The following is a 22,221-nucleotide window of genomic DNA, read 5'->3' as shown; positions in this document are numbered from 1 at the left end:
ATACATGGCCAAGCAGTAGGATCTCTAGGTCTAAGGGTATGCATATTTAGTCACTTTTTAAAAAGCATAATCCTAAATTACTTTTCATAGATGCTGGACCAATTCATAGGCTATTAGTGTGCTTCTCTTTTCACAGCCCCTCCAACAATGGTCATCGTTGTCTTTTTTTAATTCAGTTTTTGAGGTATGAGGTGAAACCTCAGAGTTGTTTTGATCAGAATTCTCTTATGTGAGTTAGAATAGTATTTTATATGCTCATTAAAGCTTGAAGTTTATTTTTGAGACATAATTCTTCGTATTCTTTGACCACTTTCTCACTGGTCAATGGCTGGATCTTGGTCTCATTATATTTGTGTGAATTCCCTGTATTATATATCTTAGATGACAGACTTTTAACAATAGTCAATATGAAAATTTTCCCTAGTCAATCATTTCTATTCTTATCTCCTTTATCCTTTGTGATCTCCTGTATCCCATGTTTGATTAAAAATTCTCTTCTTAGCCATTTTTTGGAAAGATAACTCTTTCTAGTTTCCTCTAATTAAAAAAAAACCTGCTTTTATGTTTGAGTATCAGTCAGTTTAAAACTTATTGTAGTGCATGCTGTAAATAGCTGGTCTAAACCTCCCCCCACCCCCAAATTCCTTTCCATCTTCACAGTAGTTCTTTTCAAACTGTGAGTTCTTCTCCAAGTTTTTTATGCTTTGGGGTTTATTGAGCACTGGACTATTTAGTTTGGTTGCTTCTGATTCTTGCTTATCTGGTCTTTGCACTGATCTATATTTTTTTTTAAAAAAATAGGTACCAAATCTTATTGTTTAATAGTATAATTTAAGGTGTAAAAGTGCAATTTCTCCTTAATTTCTATTTTTAAAATTACTAGCCTTGAGATTCTAGATTCTGTGTTCTTCTAAATGAAGCCTGTCATTATTCTGTCCATCTCTATTAAAATACCACCTTGGTAGTCTGGTAAACACTAAGGATGCAATGATGAAATAGATGACAAAGCCTGGAGGTCCTTAGGTTATATAGCAGGCACTGTCAGGTTACATAGAGCATAGAGACAGGGCAGATACTAAGGCCAAGTGGCCCTCAGTGTCGTTAGAAGGGATGTAATTGTTGACTCCCACCTCATCTAAGTCCTGTGAGTGGTTAAGCAGCCTGGGCAAAGGGAGAAGGTAGGCATGGGGTACCCAGTTGATGGTGGGTTTTCCCACTCTTGGCCTTCCTGGGTATGCCCCAAAGCTGAAGATGAAGGTGTTGTAATCATAGTGTATATTGTTTTCCTGCTTTCGCTTACTTTGTAGCAGTTCATGTAAGTTTTCCCATTTTTCTCTGAACTCTTTATATTTTTCATGAGGTTTATAGGTGCCGCTTGGCAGATCTTCCTGACACCCTCCTATCCCAGTCCCAACTGTTTTGTTAGACTGAGTCACTGATCTTTTATGCATTTTTGTGTTTATTTTGAATGCAATTTCCCCTTTTCCATCATTTCCTTTTAGATTTTGATATTGCCAGGTAGAAATACAAATTTTATAGATTTATTTTGTATCTTGCTACTTTACTATAGTTATTGTTTCAGTTTCTTTTCTGATTCTGTGGGGTTTTCTAAGCAAGCCATCATGTGGTTTGCGAATAGGAATACTTTTGTCTCCTCTTTGCCAATGTTTATTACCTCAATTTCTTTTTCTTATTTTATTGCTGTCATTAGTATTTCTAGAAGTATTTCGCTGATAAAGGAGAAAAGAGTATCTTTGCTTTGCTCTTTTATTTCCTGGGAATTCTGTTATTTCCTCTGTACAAGTATGGCAGATTTTCATCATGTATATATATATATATATATATATATATATAAATATATAAAGAGGATCAGTGATTTTATTAGTACAATGAACAACTTTTATCCATGAGGACTGATAGCTACTCTTTGACTCATAGTCTTGGAGAATTGACTGGGGGCACTGAGATATTAAGTGATTTGATGAGGGTCAGACAGCTAGAGTGTGTCAGAAATAGGACTTCAACCAAAGTCTTCTAGATTCCAACTCTGGCTCTCTATTTACTACATTCTACTTTTTCTTATTTACCTTTTATTACATATTGTTTAGTTAGTTTTTTAGAAGGTATAAATTAGTGTTACACTTTGGTAAAGTTCTTTGGTATCTCCTGATGCAATCATGTTGTTTGGAGTGTTAATATAAAAAAGTAGTGATATTAATCATTTTCTTAATGCTGAACCAACCTTGTACTCTTTATGTCCTAATGAATATTTTAAACATTTTTCTAGAATTTTATTTAAAATGTTTACATAGATATTAATTAGCAATATTGTTCTGTAATTTTCATTCTTTGCTTTTTATCTCTCTTCCTTTCAAGTGTTTCAAACTCATAAAAGGAGATTGTTAGAATGTTTTCTTTCCCAATTATTCAGACTTTGTAGGATAGGTATTATTGGTCTTTGAATATTTGATACAATTCACCTATAAAATGGTTTAAATGATTACTTTTCTGTTGTGATTTCACCTTGTTCATGTTTTATTTTGGCAATTTTATGTTCCAAAAGGTTAGCTAAGGTCTTACCAATTTTGTTATCTTTTCAAAGCATCAGCTTTTACTTTTGTTTTTAATTTCTGTATTCTTCTTGTTTCCCGTTTTATCTCTTTCTCCTAGAATTTTTCTTTTTTGAGCATATTTTTATTTATATGTTGAGTTCCTACAACTTAAAATGAACACTCAATTTTTTATTTTGTTACTTTATGTTTTCAGAGACACATTTTCCCTCCGATGACTGCTTTGGATGTATCCCTGAAATTATGGTTTACTGTGTCATCATTAGAGCAACTAAGTGACACAGTATATGAAGTACCAGGCCTGTAATCAGGAAGACTCATCTTCCTGTCTTCAAATCTGGCCACAGACTCTTACTAGCTGTGGGCAAGTCACTTTACCCTATTTGCCTTAGTTTTCTCATCTGTAAAATGAGCCGGAGAAGGAAACGGCAAACCACTCCAGCATCTTTGTCAAGAAAAGCCCAAATGGAGTCACGAAGAGTCAGACACGACTGAACAACATAAGTGTCATTATCATCATTCTCTTTTGCATATTGTTTCTATGATTTGTTCTTGACTCACTCATTAATCATGATGTTATCATCAGGTCTCTACTTGGGTCTAAATCTTTTTATCCTGCCTTTAAAAACACACGTTCATGCTATCTGTGTCATGCTGGGCAAATCATTGACCTTTTCTGGGCCTCAGTCTCCTTTTCAGTAAAATAAGCAAGTTGTAATAGAACCCTTCTTGCTCTAAAGGCTCTGATTCCATGGTCTTTTTAATTTATATAAGAAGATTAAAAATAGCATTACCTCCTGTTGGAGGGTAAGCAGATATCTGGTTGGAGGCCAGTGCTATAACCTGTAACTTGTATTTCTTTCAGGGGTAGGGGGACAGAAAATGCAGTAAAAAGGACGAATAAGAAAGGAACTTGGTGCAGTGGAAATGACAGTAAATTTGGAGTCAAAGGATCTATGTGAGCTACTTATTCACTAAGTAACCTTGGGCAAGTGGATTCTGTTCTCTGTACCTCAGTCTCCTGATCAGGAAAATGGGGATAATAACACTTTCCTGCCTCCCTGTGTTGTGAACATTGAATGACATAATGGCCAAAATGTACATAAAATGCTTTGCAAATTGTAAAGTATTACATAAATATCTCTGATCACTGTAGGAATCTGTTCTGTGGGGGGCGGAGCCAAGATGGCGGCTGGTAAGCACGGACTAGAGTGAGCTCCGTACCCGAGTCCCTCCAAAAACCTATAAAAAATGGCTCTGAACCAATTCTAGAACGGCAGAACCCACAGAACAGCAGAGGGAAGAAGGGCTCCAGCCCAGGACAGCCTGGATGGTCTCTGGGTGAGGTCTATTCCACACGGAGCTGGGAGCTGGGAACGGAGTGGAGCAGAGCCCAGCCTGAGCGGCGTGAACCATCCAGAACAGAAGCTGGGCGGAGGGGGCCCTAGCGCCCTGAATATGTGAGCTGCGGCAGTTACCAGACCCCTTGACCCACAAACACCAAAGACTGCAGAGAAGGTTGGTAGGAATCTGTTCTGTAGTCTGGCATCATGGGAAGTAGTTCCACTTCCTTGAAGGAGATCATTTGGACTTGATGAACTGGACTGTTTGATCTATATCCCCTATTTCCCTAATAATGTTCTCTTCAATAGCTATATAGGGAAGGCTTCCTTCCTTCCTTCCTTCCTTCCTTCCTTCCTTCCTTCCTTTCTTTCTTTCTTCCTTCCCTCTCCCTTCCTTTCTCTCTTCCTCCCTTTCTTCTTCTTTTTCTTTCTTTCTTCATTCAATCATTTATTTAGCCATTTATCCATTCATTGATTCATTTTCTATCATCTATCTATCTGTCTATCTATCTATCTATCTATCTATCTATCTATCTAAAAAGTTTGCTCTGTAGCTGAGGAAGAAATACTTCACCTATAGCCCTGGCCATGAAAGTAGTCCACAGAAGAAGGAACATGGGGGCTTTCTGAAGAATATTTATAAATTCTTCAGGGAACAAATGGTTAAAGGCTCCTTGCTGAAATTTTTGCTTGGTAAGGGGGAGACATAATTTAGAACTATGCTCTATCAGTTTTGTGTACAGAGGCCTCAGAGAAGGAAGGAATTCATTCTTTCCAGACTCTTAGCTCCTTTGATGACTGCTTTCACTGGAAAAGACCATCATCCTGGACTAATAAATGCCACCAAGCTCACACTGCAATTCAAAATGACCTCCAGATATCAGTTCTCCTTTCTCTCTGCCCCACTCCCCAGGCATGCTTAGCTACATGAATTTAGAAAGACCTTTTTCCTACTTTGTCATTCTTCAAAACTGAAGTAAAACATTCTTTAAGAAATTTAGTGATAAAAATATTGGAAGGCAATTCCATAAACATCCAAGATAAACAGGCCAGCATGAAAAAGAAAAGAAAACCGAAATATTTTCAAGATATTTTCAACCAGATAGCACTTATCAGAATAGATGTTGGCCTACTAATCTCTCTGGCTCAGTTTATAAACAATGTATATGATATGGGTCCTAAATTATTATGTATGTCAGGACGAGAAAGAAAGGATAGACTGTGGTCCTTACTAAAAGAGGAATTACCCACACTGATGAGCATCATCGAAGTTCTGAAGTAATAAAAATATCTTTCCATAGTGCTTCCAAGTCCTTTTTTCAGAAAAGCTCATTGACTTAAGCAGTGTAAGCTTTACTCTATTTACAGAGGAGGTAATCGGAGTTCAAAAAACCTAAATCACTTGTCCTGGTCACACAAATGAACGAATGAATGAAAAAGCCTTTTTTTTTTAGTTCAGAAAAGAGTGGCTGAGGATGCAGCCTTCTCAGGAGGGAGACAGGCCTCAGTGAGCGCCAGAATATTAAAGGAGTAAGAAACAGAAAGATGTAGGACGAAAAGAAGTTTGCCAATTATGGAACAGTCATTCCAGACAGCACACTGTGGAATTAGGTCACAGAGCATTGGGAGAAATAGGCAATTGGGGGTGGGGAGCGGGGTTTGTCCATCAGCAGCCAGGGATTCAGAATCAGGCTGGTACTTTTCCCATAACTTATAAGGTTTAGAGAGTTACCTAAAGCCGGAGTCAACAAACTACATCCTAAGGTGAGCCTTAAAAATACAGGCTGTGGAGTGGTTTGCTGACCCCTGGTATAGAATGCTGAAAGTTTAATGACTTATCCAGGGTCACAAGTATATGTCCAGAGGTGAAACTGGAACCTGGGTTTTCCTGGTTCTGCAGCTGCCTCTCATCATAAACTTTAAAGTACTATGCAAATGCCAGCTATTATCATTATATAGTTTAAACACACGCCTTGCCATATTGTTTCCATTACCCATGTACTTAGCAACTTCTCTTTCATAAATATTGAGGGAGTTAGCTGTAGCCCTAGCCCCATCTGAATTGTCACAAATTCTGAGTTTACTGTAAATGTTTCGCTCCTGTTACTAGAAGGCATGATTTTTGGCAGAAGTTTCTTTCAGCCCAACCCTAGGCCATGGGTTTAGCTCTGCTTCTAAAAAGAGAATGCATTTAATGGAAACAAAGCGGCTAATTTACGAGGTACGGAGGATGGTCAGCAAGCCATTAAACCACCAGACTTTCACCTGGCATGGAGAGAGAGAATATCTGAATGCTCTATATCTTTGTGTGTGCCAACAACCATCTGCTGGCATTTTGTACCCCAGGTGTCCTGCTCTTTAATTTTGCATACAGAACTTCCCTGAAAATGGGTCTGGCACTCCTTCTCTACCAGCACTTAAACAAAGCTTGTTGCTAGAAACATTAAACTTTCCACTGTTTGCTTTAGGACTGACTTGCGGAGAATATTTTAAAAAGGCAGGGCTGTCTTTTCAGCTTTTTATACCTCACCTTTGTCAAATTTCTTTTCTCTGATTTCACGCTAGGGACCTTCAACTTTAGATTGGACAGACTTGTTGATTATAACAGCATCTAAAGCAAGCCGTGTATTCGGTTAGCACTAGTTATGCTGAGACATCCATAGGCCACAACCCTCTGGAGATGCTTTGTTGTTACTGTTAGTCATTTCGCTTGTGTCTGATTCTTGGTGATCCTGTTTGGGGTGCTCTTGGCAAACACACTGGAGTGGTTTGCCATTTCCTTCTCAGTTCATTTTGCAGATGAAGAAACTGAGGCAAATAGGCTTAAGTCCCTTGCCCGGGGTCATGTAGCCTGTAAATGTCTGGGACTGGATTTGAACTCAGGTCTTCCTGACTCCAGGCCCAGTGTTCTACTCACTGTACCATCTAGCTGCCCCAACTGGAGATGCTAGAATCTCAGAATCTGATGAGACCATAGAAGTCACTTAGTCTAACTTATACCTAAAGTAGGTATTCTTCTCTTCGGTACATAGACTCTTAAGCAGAGTGAAGTGAATTGCATTTTCATAACTGTACGTTTCAAAGACTATTCTAGCAGCCTATTTGGGATGAAGCAAAGCAGGGAGAGCCTGCAGGCAAAGGGATCTGTCAAGAGACTACTAACAAGAGTCCAAGTAAGAGGCAATGAGGGCAGAAACTAAGGTGTTGGCAGTGAGAATCAATCAACAGGCATTTATTAGGTGCTTTCTTTGTGCCAAGCACTATACCAAGAACTAAAGTTACAAAGACAAAACAGTCCCTGCCCTCAAGGAGCTAATGTTCTAACGGGACACAATCTGTACACGTACAGGTATATTCAAGAAACATACAGAGCAAACTTAAAGTAGGATGGGAAGGTAATAGTAGCTCAAGGAACCAGAAGAGGCCTCATACAGAAAACGGAGCTTCAGTTGAGTGTTCAGTGAAACCAGGGAATCTAACAGGCAGAGGTGAGGAAGGAGAACATGCTAGTCATGGGTGACAACCAGTGCAAAAGCAGTGCAAAAGATGAAGAATTTCTACATTTATGGAACAGAATGTATAAGACTGAAGAGGTATGTATATAGAGACGGGCCTACACAACAAACACCAAACAAGATGACTGATTCCATCTTACATAAAGATGATCCCCTGGACTGGAAATTGTGGAGGATGATTTCAATGGATTGTGAGAGGAGGAGGGGAGAAGTAGGACTTCACGGAAAAGAAAAGTATGAGATGTGGTCTTCGGTTTGGAGGATAGAGGGGAATGGTGCTATAAGAAGCTGGAAGAGAGCAGAGAAGGCTTGGAACAGCCACAGTATCAGGGCCAGATGGGAGAGAAGTTGGGGGGCAGAATCAGTAAAACTTGAGACTGCTTGAATGTGGAGGCTGAAGGAGAGAGGAATACTATATCTTCAAGATGAAGATACGGACCTAGATTTTTCCAAAGGTACTTCCTAGATTTAACAATCAATAAATTCCCAGGAAGCCATCTACTCTCCATTAGAAACCATTCAGTAATACCAGAGCTCATCACAACCTCATTCCATTTTTAGATAGTTCTAATCCTTAAGATATGTCAACTCCTAGAAGTAAGTTCAGTTCTGTCCCAGACTCTAGGCCCAATCCTGGCCCTTGTCAGGGGAAATTAAAGGTGTCAAAGGTGATCAATTCTTCAAATTGGTTCGAGTCAGTCTTTCTTGGGAACAGTGTTTAGCCAGCTTGATACATGGTCCCAGATCTTCCAGGCTTCCTGGCAAGTTCTCTCTCCACTATGTCACACTTCCTCTCTATAAAACTAGATCTTTCACGCTTTTTAGTTTCGGTCCTGCATTTCCAGATATTGACCAAACATTTTAATCTGAATGTGTTGATAGCAACTTAAATATAACAAGACAATTTTGGTTCTGCCTTTTTATACTTAGTACCCATCATGATTCCCTTCAAACAGTAAGGTACTTTATTGGAACTCTCTCTTTTTTCCTTTCTTTTTTTTGAAGGGGGAAGGCAGGGCAATTGGGGTTAAGTGGCTTGCCCAAGGTCACATAGCTAGTAAGTGTGTCAAGTGTCTGAGGTCAAATTTGAACTCAGGTCCTCCTGACTCCAGGGCCTGTGCCCTACTCACTGCACCATCTAGCTGCCCCTTGAATTCTCTTCTAACCTAGATTCTCCTCTGTCAGCTCCTATGGGTTTACTTATCAAATCTGTGAAGATGACTCCCAGATCTATATATTCAGTCCTGTATGTATATATTATGTTATATTTAGCAGAATATTTACATATTCTATTTCCAGAGTTCCAATCCCATATTACATACTACTCATTGAACATTTTGAACTGAATCACATGTAAGCATCTCAACTCAATATATGTAAAAAACAATTTATTATTTATAGTTGTATACCAAGTCTCTGTCCAGGGCCCTCTTTTTTCTATTTTCTCATTTTGTCAGGGTCCAGAGGTTCAGTTATCCCTATGAAGATGGATTCCCAAATCTATTAATCTGGCCTTAGTCATTCTCACTGCCTATTGGATGTTTCAAACTGGATGTCCTGAAGGCATCTCAAATCCCACATGTCCAAAACATTACCTTTCTTTAAAATATTTTATTCTAAACTTAACAAGCACCAAACAAGATGACCAATTCCCGAAAGAGAGGATCACAAATGTAGCTGCCAATCTGGTGCATGTGCAGCTTGCTTTTCCCTTATTGTATACAATAAGTTCAACATGATATTTTCAAAGCTGTCCTGCTTGTCTGCATTTCCTACTGATCCTTCTTCCAGTCCTTTCTACGCATTTGAAAAAAAATCTCAATCGTTCTTTTTAGACTCAAATCAAGTCTCACTGTCCCCATGAAGTCTTCCTTAGTTTTCAAAAAGGCACTTATAATTTACATGATAAAAATTGGCACTTGATTCCATACCATCTTATCCTAATTGCTAATTGTGTAGCTAATTGTAGTGATCTCTCTCCAAGAGATTAGATTCTAAGCTTTTTGAGGACAGGGACCATGTCCTGTGAGAAAATGATGCACCTAAGGTCACATGAGTAGTAAGTAGCAGAGTTAGGATTTAAAGCTTGAATCCATGACTCTGGATCCAGTGGTCTTTCCACTATACCATCCTACCTCCTTAACTCTTTAAGGTTTGCAAAGTACTTTCCTCAAAACAACTCTCTGTGAAGGTCTTCTGTAGAAATCCAGTTTCTAGCCACCAACCGTTGCTTATTACTTCATCTCTTCTTGCTGCAGATCAGAAATTGTCTATTTGTATCTACTACAATATAAAAACATCATTAAAACTATGTTGTATTGTCTGAAATCTGTATAAAAATTGAGTCATGTGGCAATTAGTGTAGGCAGAACACTGTAATTTCTATGAAACTGAATCAGAAATAGGAAACAAAAAATAGGAACAAATGAACATAGAGAATTGTGAACAGTAGAGCAGGTTCTCTAGGGAATAATGCTGTGAAAAATCTTAATCTTAATAAATAAGCTAGGAAAGCTGTGTACACTGAAATTGATAGAATTTCATATGGCACTGGTCTCTTCTGGGTCATGTTATGCCATTTTAAAGGAGAGGAATGATAGAGATATAAAAGCTCCCAAGATGGGTGTGAGGCAGGCTATAGTATGAGCAAATGTGGGGGTAATGCATTTGGGCAAAAGTCATCTAGGTTGTCCTCATAGGGGCCTGGCTGTAAGTGTTCGTGATAACATAGGGTACACATAGAGGAATCATAGGAGATAGATGCTCAGTGGCCAGTATTGTATAGGATATATTCAGGGATTGGTTGGGAATGACTCATGGACATTCTTTACCAGTTGTATAGCCCCCAGTATGGCTGCAAATGGGATCCTTACTGTAAGTATGGCTTCTGTACCTCATAGGTGACAAAGCATGACTGAAGAAGGTTGAAGAAGATCTGCTATAGTGAGCAAAGGGATGGAAAGTGCTAGATGAGGCTCAACTAGAAAGGTTTGGTCTTTTAATTCTGAGAAGATATAAGCTAAGAAGTACCGGGATCCAAGTTAGGGATGTCTTGAGGGGATTCCTGGTTAAAATGGACTAGATGGCTTTCGAATTCCCTTCCAACTCTAACATTTTGTGATTCTCTATATTGTAGATAAGAAACTGAGGGCCAAAGAAATTAAGTGACTTGATCAAACTCCCTTGGCTAGGAAATGGGAGAGCTGAGATTTTAGCCTGAGTCTTCTGAGTCAGATCCAGTGGTCTTTCCATTGAATGTCACTGTCATTTGAGTGCTCTATAAACACTGAAAGACTGAGGCTAACTAACCCCCAAAGCCTAGAGTAAAGTGAATATGACACTCACTATTGGCTGAGTTCTTGGATTTTAATTGGTAGCTGGTCTAAAAGGAAATCATTTTATAAAACAATTATCTGAGAGGTGCCTAGGTAGGTCTGCTTTAACGATAAAAGACCATCATTTGGTGATACTGCTTTTGAAATTTCACAACCTCACTAGCGAGTTAGCCTCCATTGTATAAGAACAAGTGTAGGACCTGGAGTTAGGGGAGCCTAATCCTAATACTTATTCTACCAGCTGAACAACCTTGGGTATTCAGCTTTTAAATTCTTTGGACTTCAAATTCCTCAGCTTTAAAATGTTGATTTCACTACCTACCCCAGAGAGTCATGAGGAAAAGGCTTTGTAAACTTAAAAGTACTTTATAAGTGTGAGGTATTATTTTTAAAACATGTAAATAGAAGCTGAGGTAGAGATTAGTTAATTAAGTCTATAAGGCTTAAGATGAGAATCCTATGTGTGGGCCAGTGAGAATCTTGGATTTGGATTGCTTTCTATTTCCGTGTAGCTCAAAAGAGTTTTCCAGTCCTATAGGAATCTTGGCTAGAAAAATCTCTTTCCAATCAAATTTAATGGCATTTTTGCTTCTGGCAATAGCAACATCTGTTCCTGAAAGATCCTGGCAGCTTAGGGAGCAGGTGTACAAATGCAAACCAAATAAATGTAAAGCCTTAATTTGATATTTCACAGCCACAAAAAATGCTTAGTTCTGAGTAAAGGGCTATAGAATGGTGTAATTAAAAGAGAAAATGTATCAGGAGGTAGGAAACTTGGGTTCTCTTACTTTTTGCCAATTTTAGGTAAAGGGTAACCAATGAACAACTTCTGTTCTCCATTGGAATCCATATAGCATAAAGGGATCTAGAAGAAAATCTCCTAAAAGATTGGGTGGATGTTCTACAGAGCATTTATCTTTGTATCCTTAGCACCTACAATGCCTGACACATAGTAGGTGCTCAATGAATGTTTATTGAATTGATTGGTGAATTTACAGGGGGACATAAGTGAGAGTTGTATAGGATGGGCAGGGATGGAGGGATGGGCAGGACAGAGGACCTGCACTGATAGCATCATAGATTTATCAAAAGGTCAGAACTGATAGCATCATAGAACTATCAAAGGGTATATGACTTGGGAAGACTGTAAGCCTCAGTCATCTAAACAATGCCAATAATTAAATAAATAATAAGTTAGATGAAAAAAAAAAAGATCTTGGTGGGCCGGAGTGCTTTGAGAAAGTGTCACTGAGTGGGTGGGACTGTAGCAGGACATCTGTGTATCCTGTCCTAAAGAAGAAAAGGGCCCCACAATTCACATTTACAGAGCCACACCTGGGTTGTGGTGCCATGGGTTCCACTCACACTTTCTTTCCTGAGTCTAGACCTGATGAGAAATTCAGTTCTGAGACTGGTGCGGCCAAAAGCAGGAAGGAATCTGGGGCTGAGTTTTTGGACTGAAGGCATTTTAATTATTTCCTGCAGGTTGGCAGAATCTATTTTCCAGAAGTGTCTCGACACATTTAAACAACTTCATGGACTCATATGTATCCATTCCATACAGTGTTGTTTTTTTAAAATTTGAGCTCAGGTTTTTGAATTCGAACATCCTATATGCTCAAAGTCTTGCAGAACTGCCTTTAACTGAAAACCAGATTGCCTTTGACTCTTAGCTTATTTTTCAGGGATAATGATAAAAATGAAAATATTTCAATTTACTTAGTTTGTATTTTTATAGTGCATTAAAATGTACAAAAACTCATTGCGAGATAAGACACAAAACATTGCAATTGATCATCACAACTACTTTGGGAGGTAGATAATGTATTTATTTTTATTCCTATTTTATATTTAAGGAAACTGAGGCTCAGAGAATTGAAATTAGTTGCCTATGGTCACATAGCTGATATAAAATATATATGTGTATATGTATGTATGTACGTATGTAATTCTGAAGCCAGAATTCCAAACTAGTTCAAAAGAGCCTAGGATTTAGAATTAAAAGTCTTATCTCATTTATTATTTTTTTCTTAGAGTTCTTTACCTAGATCTCTGTTCTGGTTCTATTAAACCTAATCTCAAAGGATCACAATCTAATTCAAAGAAATAAAAAATTAGGCAGTTACTATTTGCAAGGCACTATTCTAGGTGTTGGGGGTTATAAAGCTAAAAAATTAAGATAAAAATGAAACAGTCCTTGGCCACAATGAACTTTCATTACTTTGTGGGCAGGGGGCATGAATGGTGGGGATGTTATATAACATGTCACCAAAAATGCATGGTAATTTCAATAGGGAAAGAGTACTCATTTATTACTGGTCAATGAGGAAAGGCTTTTAGTAGGAAGGGGCAACTGAATGGATCCTTGAAAGAAGTCAGAGACTCTAAGAGGTGGAAGAGAGGAGGAAGTGCATGCCAGGTATTAGGGGACAGCCTGCCAATGCAAAGACTCTGAGATAGGAGATGGCATGTCAACTACGAGGAAGAACAAGTTGGCCAGTTTGGCTGGAAAATAGAATATATGAAAGCTACTAATAGGAAATACATTTGGAAAGCTACGTAGGGGCCAGATTGTGGAGGGTTTTAAGGACCAAGTGGAGGAATTTGTATTTAAGCCTAGAATAAAAAAAAGAGTCATTCTAGAGAATGGAGTTTTAAGTCATATGGTCAGACCTACACTTTAGGAATATTATTAGACAACTGTGTAGAAGATGAATAAGGAGAGGAGAAATTGCCTCTTTATTATCTGGGAAATTATAATATCCACCACCATCACAGTACGTGAAAATACTTTGCAAAGTATAAAGCCCTGCAGAAAAGTAAAGAATTGGTTTTGTGAATACAGGCATACCTTGTTTTATTGCACTTCACTTTATTGTGCTTCACAGACATTGCATTTTTTTCCTTTCTCAAAATGAAGGTTTGTGGCAACTGTTTATTGAACAAGTCTATTGGTGCCATTTTTGCAACAGCGTGTGCTCACATCTCTGTGTCACATTAATTCTCTCAATATTCCAAACTTTTTCATTATTTTGTATCTATTATGGTGATCTGTGTTCAGTGATCTTTGATGTTAGTATTGTAACTGTTTTTGGGGTACCATGAACCGTGGCATATACAATGGTGAAATTAATCGATAAATGTTGTGTGTGTTCTGGCTGCTCCACCAACTAAGCATTCCCTTGTCTCTATCCCTCTCGGCAGACCTCCCTGCTGAAGAATATTACATAAACTTAGTAGATAAAGCAGTGGCAGCATTAGAGAGGATTGACTCCAATTTTGAAATAAGTAAAATGCTACCAAACAGCATATGATGCTACAGAGAAATCTTTCATGAAAGGAAGAGTCAATCGATGCAGCAAATTTCATCGTTGTCTTATTTTAAGAAATTTCCACAGCCATCCCAATCTTCAGCAACCATTACCCTGATCAGTCAGCAACCATCAACATCAAAGCAAGACCCTCCACCCACAAAAAGATTATCTCAGATGATGGTTAACTTTTTTTTTTGCAATAAATCATTTTTTTAATCAGGGTATGTGCTTTTTAAAAAAAGTAATACTATTACACATTTAATAGACCGTAGCATAGTATAAACATAACTTTTATATGCACTGGGAAACTACGAAATTCATGTGACTCACTTTATTGTGATATTTGCCTTATTGTGGTGGTCTGGAACTGAACCCACAATATCTCCAAGGTATGCCTGTATAGATTTTTCTGCAAGAGACCACAATATACTACATTTTGAAGGTGACTGTTTGCAAAGCCAGTTTGGAGCTCATACAGAGGAGAGGAACCAGGATGAGTCTCTGCCAAATGGAGATTGGTTGGAAGAACCAGGGCTTGGTTGGACTGGAGGAGAGACTTAGGAGAGACTGAAAACCATCTTTGAGTATTAGAAGGTTCACATGTGAGAGAGGGATTAGATTTGGGGGGGGGGGCAGCGAGCGAGCCGGAGAACAGAACAAGGAACAATAGATAGAAGTTACAAAGTGATAAATTTAGGTTTGATATCTGGGGAAAAAAACTTCCAAACAGTTAAAGCTTTGCAAAAGTGGAAAGAACTATCTCGGGAGGAGTAGATTCCTTCTTACTAGGCCTTCAAAGGCTGAGTGACCACTTGCTTGGGGATATTGTATAGAGGGTTTGTATTGAGGTAGGATGGACTAGAGCACTGCTGAGGCCCCTTCCAAGTCAGAGATTCTGTGATTCTGTGCTTAGCAGTGTGCTTATAACTTGGCATTATGATATGTCTTTACTGAAGTAATGGATTCTCTGAGGAAAAGGGAGCTTTTCAGGGGCAATGTCTGAGATGTTAACGTTAATAGCAAATGAATAATACTCATTCTGGGTCGGGATTCCCTTGTGGTGCTCTTGTAATCCCAGACACACAGAAGCATTTTTTCTTTCTTATTTTACATTTGAGTAAACTGAGGCTGAGAAAGTTTAAATGACTTGTTCAGGGTCTCATAGCTAGTACATATCTGAGGTAGTTGATGCATGGACAGGGATTATCCTGGTGAAAGGAAATAACTGGAGATCTTTTCTTATTTTAAAAATATCAGAGCACACTATTTTTAATTTCCACTTTTTTTGTTTGAGTCTTTCTGTAAAAAAATGAGTGATATGCTATAAGAAATGATGAGCAGACAGGTTTCAGAAAAACCTGGAAAGACTTAGATGAACTGATGCTGAGTGAAATGAGCAGAACCAGGACAACATTGTACACAGTAACAGCAACATTGTGTGATGACTAATTTTGATAGACTTAGCTCTTCTTAGCAATGCAAGGTGGAAAAAACAGACAGACTATAGGTCCAGTAAAGGTGATAAGATTTTAAGCTGGATAGAACCTTATTGATAATTTAGTTCAACTTCTTCTTTTTACAGATGAGAAAACTGAAACCCAAGGAAATTAAGTGAATGAATGACCCAAGGCCATCTAGATAGTGAGTAACATGGCTGGGATATCAGCCACTGATTCCAAATCCAGTGTTCTTTCCAATATTGCTTTTGTTTTTAGTGATACAGATTTTAAATTCCTAGAAGACGTGAACTACATATTAAAATTTTTTTATATGTAACCTGATTCTAAGACACATGGAGATATGTGCCTTTGCAATGTTGATTATAATGGCGATCACACTTTTTTAGACAAGTAAATAAACACTCAGACTTACACATTGCGTGGTGGTGATGATGACAAAGCTTGAGATGAAAGTAAGGCCATCATTCATGCTGACCTGGAGTGCAGCTTTCCTGCAATGAAAGTAGAGCATTCACAGATATTTTTCATGATACACTGGAAAGACCTTTGGATAAGAATCAGGAAACCTGGATTCTAGTTCCTGTTCTGCAATGAAGCTAGCTATGAAACTGTGGCAAAACCGTTTCATCTTAGTTTCCTTTCTTTGTAAATTGGGGGATTAGATAAGATTATCTCTAAGGTCACTTATCCATCTCTGTTATTCTATGATTCTCTTGTTATGCCCAATCATGCCTCTAAAAAACGGTCCTACAGCCATCATTCAGTTGGAGCACTATATCGATGTCAAATATTTGCTTTTTGAGTCACTGGCAGGAAAAGCTATTTCTACTTCACTTATTTTCCATGTCAGGAGAACAAGCTACTTCTTAAAAGGATCTCAACTTCACACACCATCGGCTTTATGTTCTATCTATAATTTCAAAAATATACTGAGGGCTATAGTATAATCATTAGGGTTTTTCAAAGAGGATGTGCAGGAATAAATTGGCCAATTTGGTCTTTCACCTCCTCTTGCCTACTTTAGTTCAACAACTATTTCTATCATTTGGGTTAAAGAAGTTTGCTTCTTCACTGTGTATGTGCACATTATAAAGATCAAACACTGGCTAATATTCAAAGTATGAAAGGACACCCAGAAAGTTTATTAGCTGGGAGTCAAGTAGAAGACTAGAGCTAGAAGGGACCTTAGAGATCATATAATTCATTTTACAGATGAAGAAATAATCTCTTATTCATACTTTTGCTGTCAATAATTCACTTTAAGTAGGCAGCTGGATTGTACAGTGAATAGAGAAAAAAAAAACCTGGAGTCAGGAGGTCTTGAGTTCAAATTTGACCTCAGACATTTTCTAGTTGTGTGACCTTGGGCAAATCACTTAATCTCTGGTTGCCCCAGTTTTCTCATCTATAAAATGGAGATAACAATAACACCTATCTCCCAGAGTTGTTATGAGGATAAAATGAAATAATAATTCATAAAGCACTTTGCAAACCTTCAAATGCTATATAATTGCTAGCTATTATGTTGTTGTTTTTAGTGGTATATTATTGTTATTATCATTATCATTACTAATACTAAACCTATCAATGCCCTTGAATGAAGGAGGATGTATTTACATTCTCACAAATATTTGAATTTCACATCTCATGCATTTTGTGGTAAGGACCTTGGCTCAAGCAATGCTTTCAATTGCTGATGCTGATAATCAGAGATTCTTACAATGCCAACAAATAAAGTATAAACAAAGAAAGAGGTATAACTAGAATGCTGATTCATGAATTACCTACCATTCTTTGCACAAGGAACATTAACTAACAAGTTTAGTCATTAGCATATATCCTATTAATAGAGAGATTGCTTTTGTTCTGTAAGAAGGCAAAATGGTGGAATGGCAAAAGCTCTAGATTTGGAGTTGTGCTCCTTGGGTTTGAATCACAGGTCTGCTATTCACTACCTGTGTGATCTTTGGAAAGTCATCCAGCCTTTCTGGGTTTCAGTTTTGTCATCTGTAAGAATGCGGGTCGACCTAAATGATCCATCCGAAAGGTCCCTTCCAGCTATAAATGCCTTTATCTTTGTCTAAGTAGAGTGCCCCTGTAGTAAATTTTCTGAACTTAGTCATATACTCCTATACTGTTCTTTCTAAAGCTCATTTTCTCCATGTTGAGATTTTGAGTTACTTCTCATTAGTATGTGTTGCAATAAAACCACCTTTCTAATCAGGAATCTAAATCTGTCTTTGCAATTGAAAGTCAAGAAGTATACACCACTGTAGAAACATTCAGCATTGTGTACCATTTATTACATTATGGATTCAAGCCAATGATTCACTGTGAAGGGTGACCTGATGGGTAATGAATTCATTTTTGTGACAGATGAGAACACGAAAAGCTTCCCCCACCCCGACCCCCTGATTGTTAATAGGATTATTTAGTTTCAAGCTGATGAACATCTGTTAAAACTTACATGCCAACTTCTTCTAAGATAGGGGCTGGGCAGAGCAAGTAAGTATCTTCCACAGTAAAAGGCTTCTTGTCTAGAAAAAGAAAAGAAGTTGTTGGGAAAAAGGGTGAAAGGGTAGTTTCATGTTCCTGATCACCCAAAGTTACAAAGTAATTTTCATGTCAGGGGTTATAATGTTCAGCTCCTGGCAAATAAAAGCCACCGGATCCAGCACTGGGTCTCCTGACTAGAACTACGCTTGTCCACTTGAACTTAATCAATCAAGAAAATGTCATGAAACCCAGAAGATTTGAATTCTAGTCCTGAATCTGCCAGTAATTTGCTGAGTGGCCTGGACTAAGAAATTTTCCCCCTCTGGTCCTCTGTTTTCTCATCTGTAAAATAAGACTGGATTAAATAACTGCTAAGGTTCTTTCTAGTTCCAAAATTCTATAACTGTGAATATGCAAATGTGATTTCCTGAGTGCCTATCATGGACAAGGGATTGTATGAGGTGCTGTGGGGTATACAAAACCACACATTTGTCTTCAAGAAGCTTAGAGTCTTTTATGAAAGACAAGGTGAATAAAAGGAAAATTAACTCATGATAATAACAAATAACCCCATTACACTGTCTTCTACCAAATTAGTTCCATGGACCAAAAGTACTATAGGAATTCAGAAGAAGGAGAGATCATTGTCATGATTAAGTTCACTGAGAAGATATATGAGCTGGCATTTGAGTGGATATTCCAGATGAAGGCAATAGAATAAGGAAAGTGGGAAATATAAAATGTGTGAGGGTTTTTTATTTGCTTTTTCTTAGTGGAAGAAATAGTTTGCATGGAAGAACAGCATGAGATAGGGTAGGAAGTTAGTTTAGGGGCAAATTGTGGAGGGTCTTAAATATTAGGCTAATGAGTTTAGATACTACTACCCTATGGGTAATAATGAATCATTGGAGGCTTTTAAGCAGTAAAATGATAAAACTATGCTTTAGAACCAAGGACTGAAGGTAGAGAAGTTGGAGCTAATCAACACAATTAAACAGTTATTAAGTTCCTACTATATGCAAAGCCCTATGTTTAGTGCTAGGGATACTAATGTATGGGAAAAGCATAATCCCTGCCTCTAAGAACTTATATTCCATATGAAGAATGTTATGAGAGAAAAAAAATTAAGTACAAACAAATAATAAATAATTGATCACAAAGTCACTGATTTATTACTATAGATTCATTGAGATTTTCAGTGTAATGCCTACCACTATATCTCATCTACCCTTTCTGGTGCTGCCCTAAAGGGCAAAATTTGGTGTTTTGTATTATTTGCTATTTTATGATGATATTAGAACACCATGTAGTTGAGTCATTTTGTTACCTGAAAGAATCTTCACTGTGTCTCAAAAGCCAACTATGAAGTGGAAGGCAATGGAAGCCTTGCTTCTATAAGGGTGTTCCCTCTTCTGTATTTTTTACTCACTTTTAGAAATAGTCTTCAGAACTACAGACTAAGAGATGCATCTAGCCAGATAAGTCAGTGGACATTTTTTGCAGGCCAATACTTCCACCTCCAAAACAACCTTCTTCTACCAGTTCCTGACTCTCTTTTGTCATAAGCATAGGATAGCAGAAGTCCTTGCTTACCGAGAAACAAGACAAGAGCTTCCTTCCTTGGATCAGCCACTGAGGAAAATACATATCAATGAGTTTGGAGCAACCACTGGGCGCTGTTTTGAGGCACCAGGTTCTTTGATTTACCTAGTTATCTACAGGCTTCCTCATGTCATATGCACATAATAACAACTCTTCAAAAATCTCCCCAGAATGGGAGATAGCTGATGGAAATCATCAGCACAGTAAGATAACAGAATCACATTATCTTATGGGAATTTTCTATTGTTGAATTGTAAATAAACCTCACCAGTAAAGGTCCTAAACTGCCAACAACCTGGTCTTCAACTGAGTGGTCTGACTGGCTAAGTTCTAAATTTAACTGTCAGATTTCTGAGGACACATAAGTGAAAATCTACAAGCTTAGCATGGAAATCCCTTTGCAAGGGAAATAAGATAATGGTATGCTAATCAATTAACACAGGAGTAAATGCATATGCACACAAAATGAATTGTTCTAAGAAAACTGTACTGTCCCCAGAAATCTGAAGTTATTAGGAGGATAGGATCCATAGTGGCATTAATCCCAATTATCAAGCCATAATTTCTTCCAAAATTTTAAGCAGGTCATGTATAGATTTTAGAACTGCTCCAGTCCAGTCCAGGAAGGAGAGAAGTTGAGATAAATGGATTAAGGATTAAAGATTAAGAATAGCACAATGTCACACAATGATATAGTGGGAAAAGCAGTGAATTTGGAGTCAGGAAATACAGGTTTGATTTCCAGCTAAGCCTCTTATTGCCTGTGTGACCCTGTGTAAGTCACTTGACCTCTTTGGACCTCAATTTCTTCCAGCTTTACATCCTCTGATCCTATAATATGTTATAATGTATTACATTTTTCACAATATTTTCATGTCTATTTTCTCATTGAATTTGCCTGACAACCCTAATAGCCATCTTAGAGCAGGTAAAAGATAAACAAATCAATACTCATTTTAAAAAATAAAAAAATAGAGACCTAGAGAGGTCAAATCAATTATGGAATTTTAATTGGAAGGAACTCCAGAGAACAGGAATCCATTCTGCAACAGCGCCCATGTGTGGCATTTTTCTTGAAGGGCTCCAGTAATGGAGCCCTGAGGTGGTCACTTCTACATAACCCTCATTTTTAGGAATTTTTTCCTCACATTGAAGTACAATCTGCCTCTCTAACTTCTTAATTTCCCCTACTTTTGTCCCCAAGCAAGCACAACAAATGTGTTTTGTGCTCTACTGCATTTCTTGCTAAAGAAGCTAATGTGGCAAGTCAGTGACAGGGCCCAGGGTAGAATCTGTTCTTCTGACTCCTAGTACAATGTTCTCTCCTAAGAGATTCTTATTTTCACAAATAAAAGAAATAGTTGTATCTGGAATGAAGCAAATCCTGGGCTGGCCCATGTTCAACCTGTGACCTCAAATGTCCATTTTTTATCCATGGCATTGTTCATGATCATAGAGGATTTGACCAAGAAAGAACCTTAGAGCGCAGAACATGGAATAGCACAGTTATAAGGGACCTTTGAACACTGAATATCAAATTAAGGAGGGACTTTAGGACATAGACCATCTCAAATAAAAGCAGTCCATAGACCCATAAATTCTCTTCCATTTAGAGACTATCTAGTTCAATTAAAGAAGTAAAAAGAATTCTCCAAGGTCACATGGGTAAAAACTGGCAGAGCTAAGATTCAAAGCCAGGTCCTCTGTGCTCATTTCATTACATTCCACTGCCTTTGAGGACTAGTCATACTTGGGAGCATAACAGTTCAGGGATTCAGCCCAGAGCAGGGAGGCGCCTATACTTTTGGCTAATTCCACAGTGGTTCAACAAACAGGAGTGAAACCACCCCAAGCAATATGAATGGTGGCTGGCCAAAGGCGAAGAGATGCAGGAAAATTGTCAAGTTTGTGTCTCAGAGTTCACACTCGTGGGTTGTTTCATAGAGCTCCAGTAATCCTCCTACCTCCCACAACAAATGTAGCACATAAGAATAGTGGATTTCTGGTCAGAGAACCTTGGTTCAAATTACAGCTCAACCAGTGTATGGATTACTATTGTATTGTGTCGGATTGGATTGGATAGGATGTCCCCTCAACACTTTGGGTCTTGGTTTCTTCATTTGTAAAACTTTGACATTGAGCTATTGGATCTCTAAGGACCCTTCTTCTAAGTATATGATTCTATGATCTTCTGATAACTAGATTTAAATTATCTGGTATCAGTTAAGTACTCTTCTCTTTTCTTTTTTTCTTTTCTCTTTTTATCTTTTTATCTTTCTGCTGCTGACATGGATCAGCAACTGAAATTCAAATGTTTCAAGAGGAAAAGAAATAGGAAACTACTCTTGCAATATTTTTAAAATAATTATCTTAAATCCCTCTACTGATGGAAGTCTCTGTCCATTTGGATAATTTATTAGGATTCTAGCCCCAGAGATCACACATGAGCTCAGAGCTGACCTCTCCCCTTTGGAAAGGAGAGTTGTTTGCTTTAGAGCATGCATTCATTTCACCACAAAAATGAGTGACTCTTGTGTGTATGTGTGTGTGTGTGTGTGTGTGTGTGTGTGTGTGTGCTCTAAACAA

The 22,221-nt window shown here is 38.0% G+C and overlaps 1 protein-coding gene across 1 annotated transcript in view; it reads right to left on the bottom strand.

Moving 5' to 3' along the window:
• The window catches only part of ANTXR1 (ANTXR cell adhesion molecule 1), a 309,492-nt gene that overhangs the window by 150,758 nt on the left and 136,513 nt on the right, over window positions 1-22,221 (bottom strand). Inside the window, exons 11-12 of the mRNA XM_036751470.1 lie at window positions 18,005-18,074; window positions 15,950-16,028 (exon numbers count right to left, since the gene is read on the bottom strand). Coding sequence (XP_036607365.1) covers window positions 15,950-16,028; window positions 18,005-18,074 — 149 coding nt within the window. The remainder of the gene's footprint in view (window positions 1-15,949; window positions 16,029-18,004; window positions 18,075-22,221) is intronic.

The sequence above is a fragment of the Trichosurus vulpecula genome, chromosome 3 (genome assembly GCF_011100635.1).
Source record: "Trichosurus vulpecula isolate mTriVul1 chromosome 3, mTriVul1.pri, whole genome shotgun sequence".
In the NCBI taxonomy this organism is placed as follows: Eukaryota; Metazoa; Chordata; class Mammalia; order Diprotodontia; family Phalangeridae; genus Trichosurus; species Trichosurus vulpecula.
This window is presented reverse-complemented; position numbering and strand designations above follow the sequence as displayed.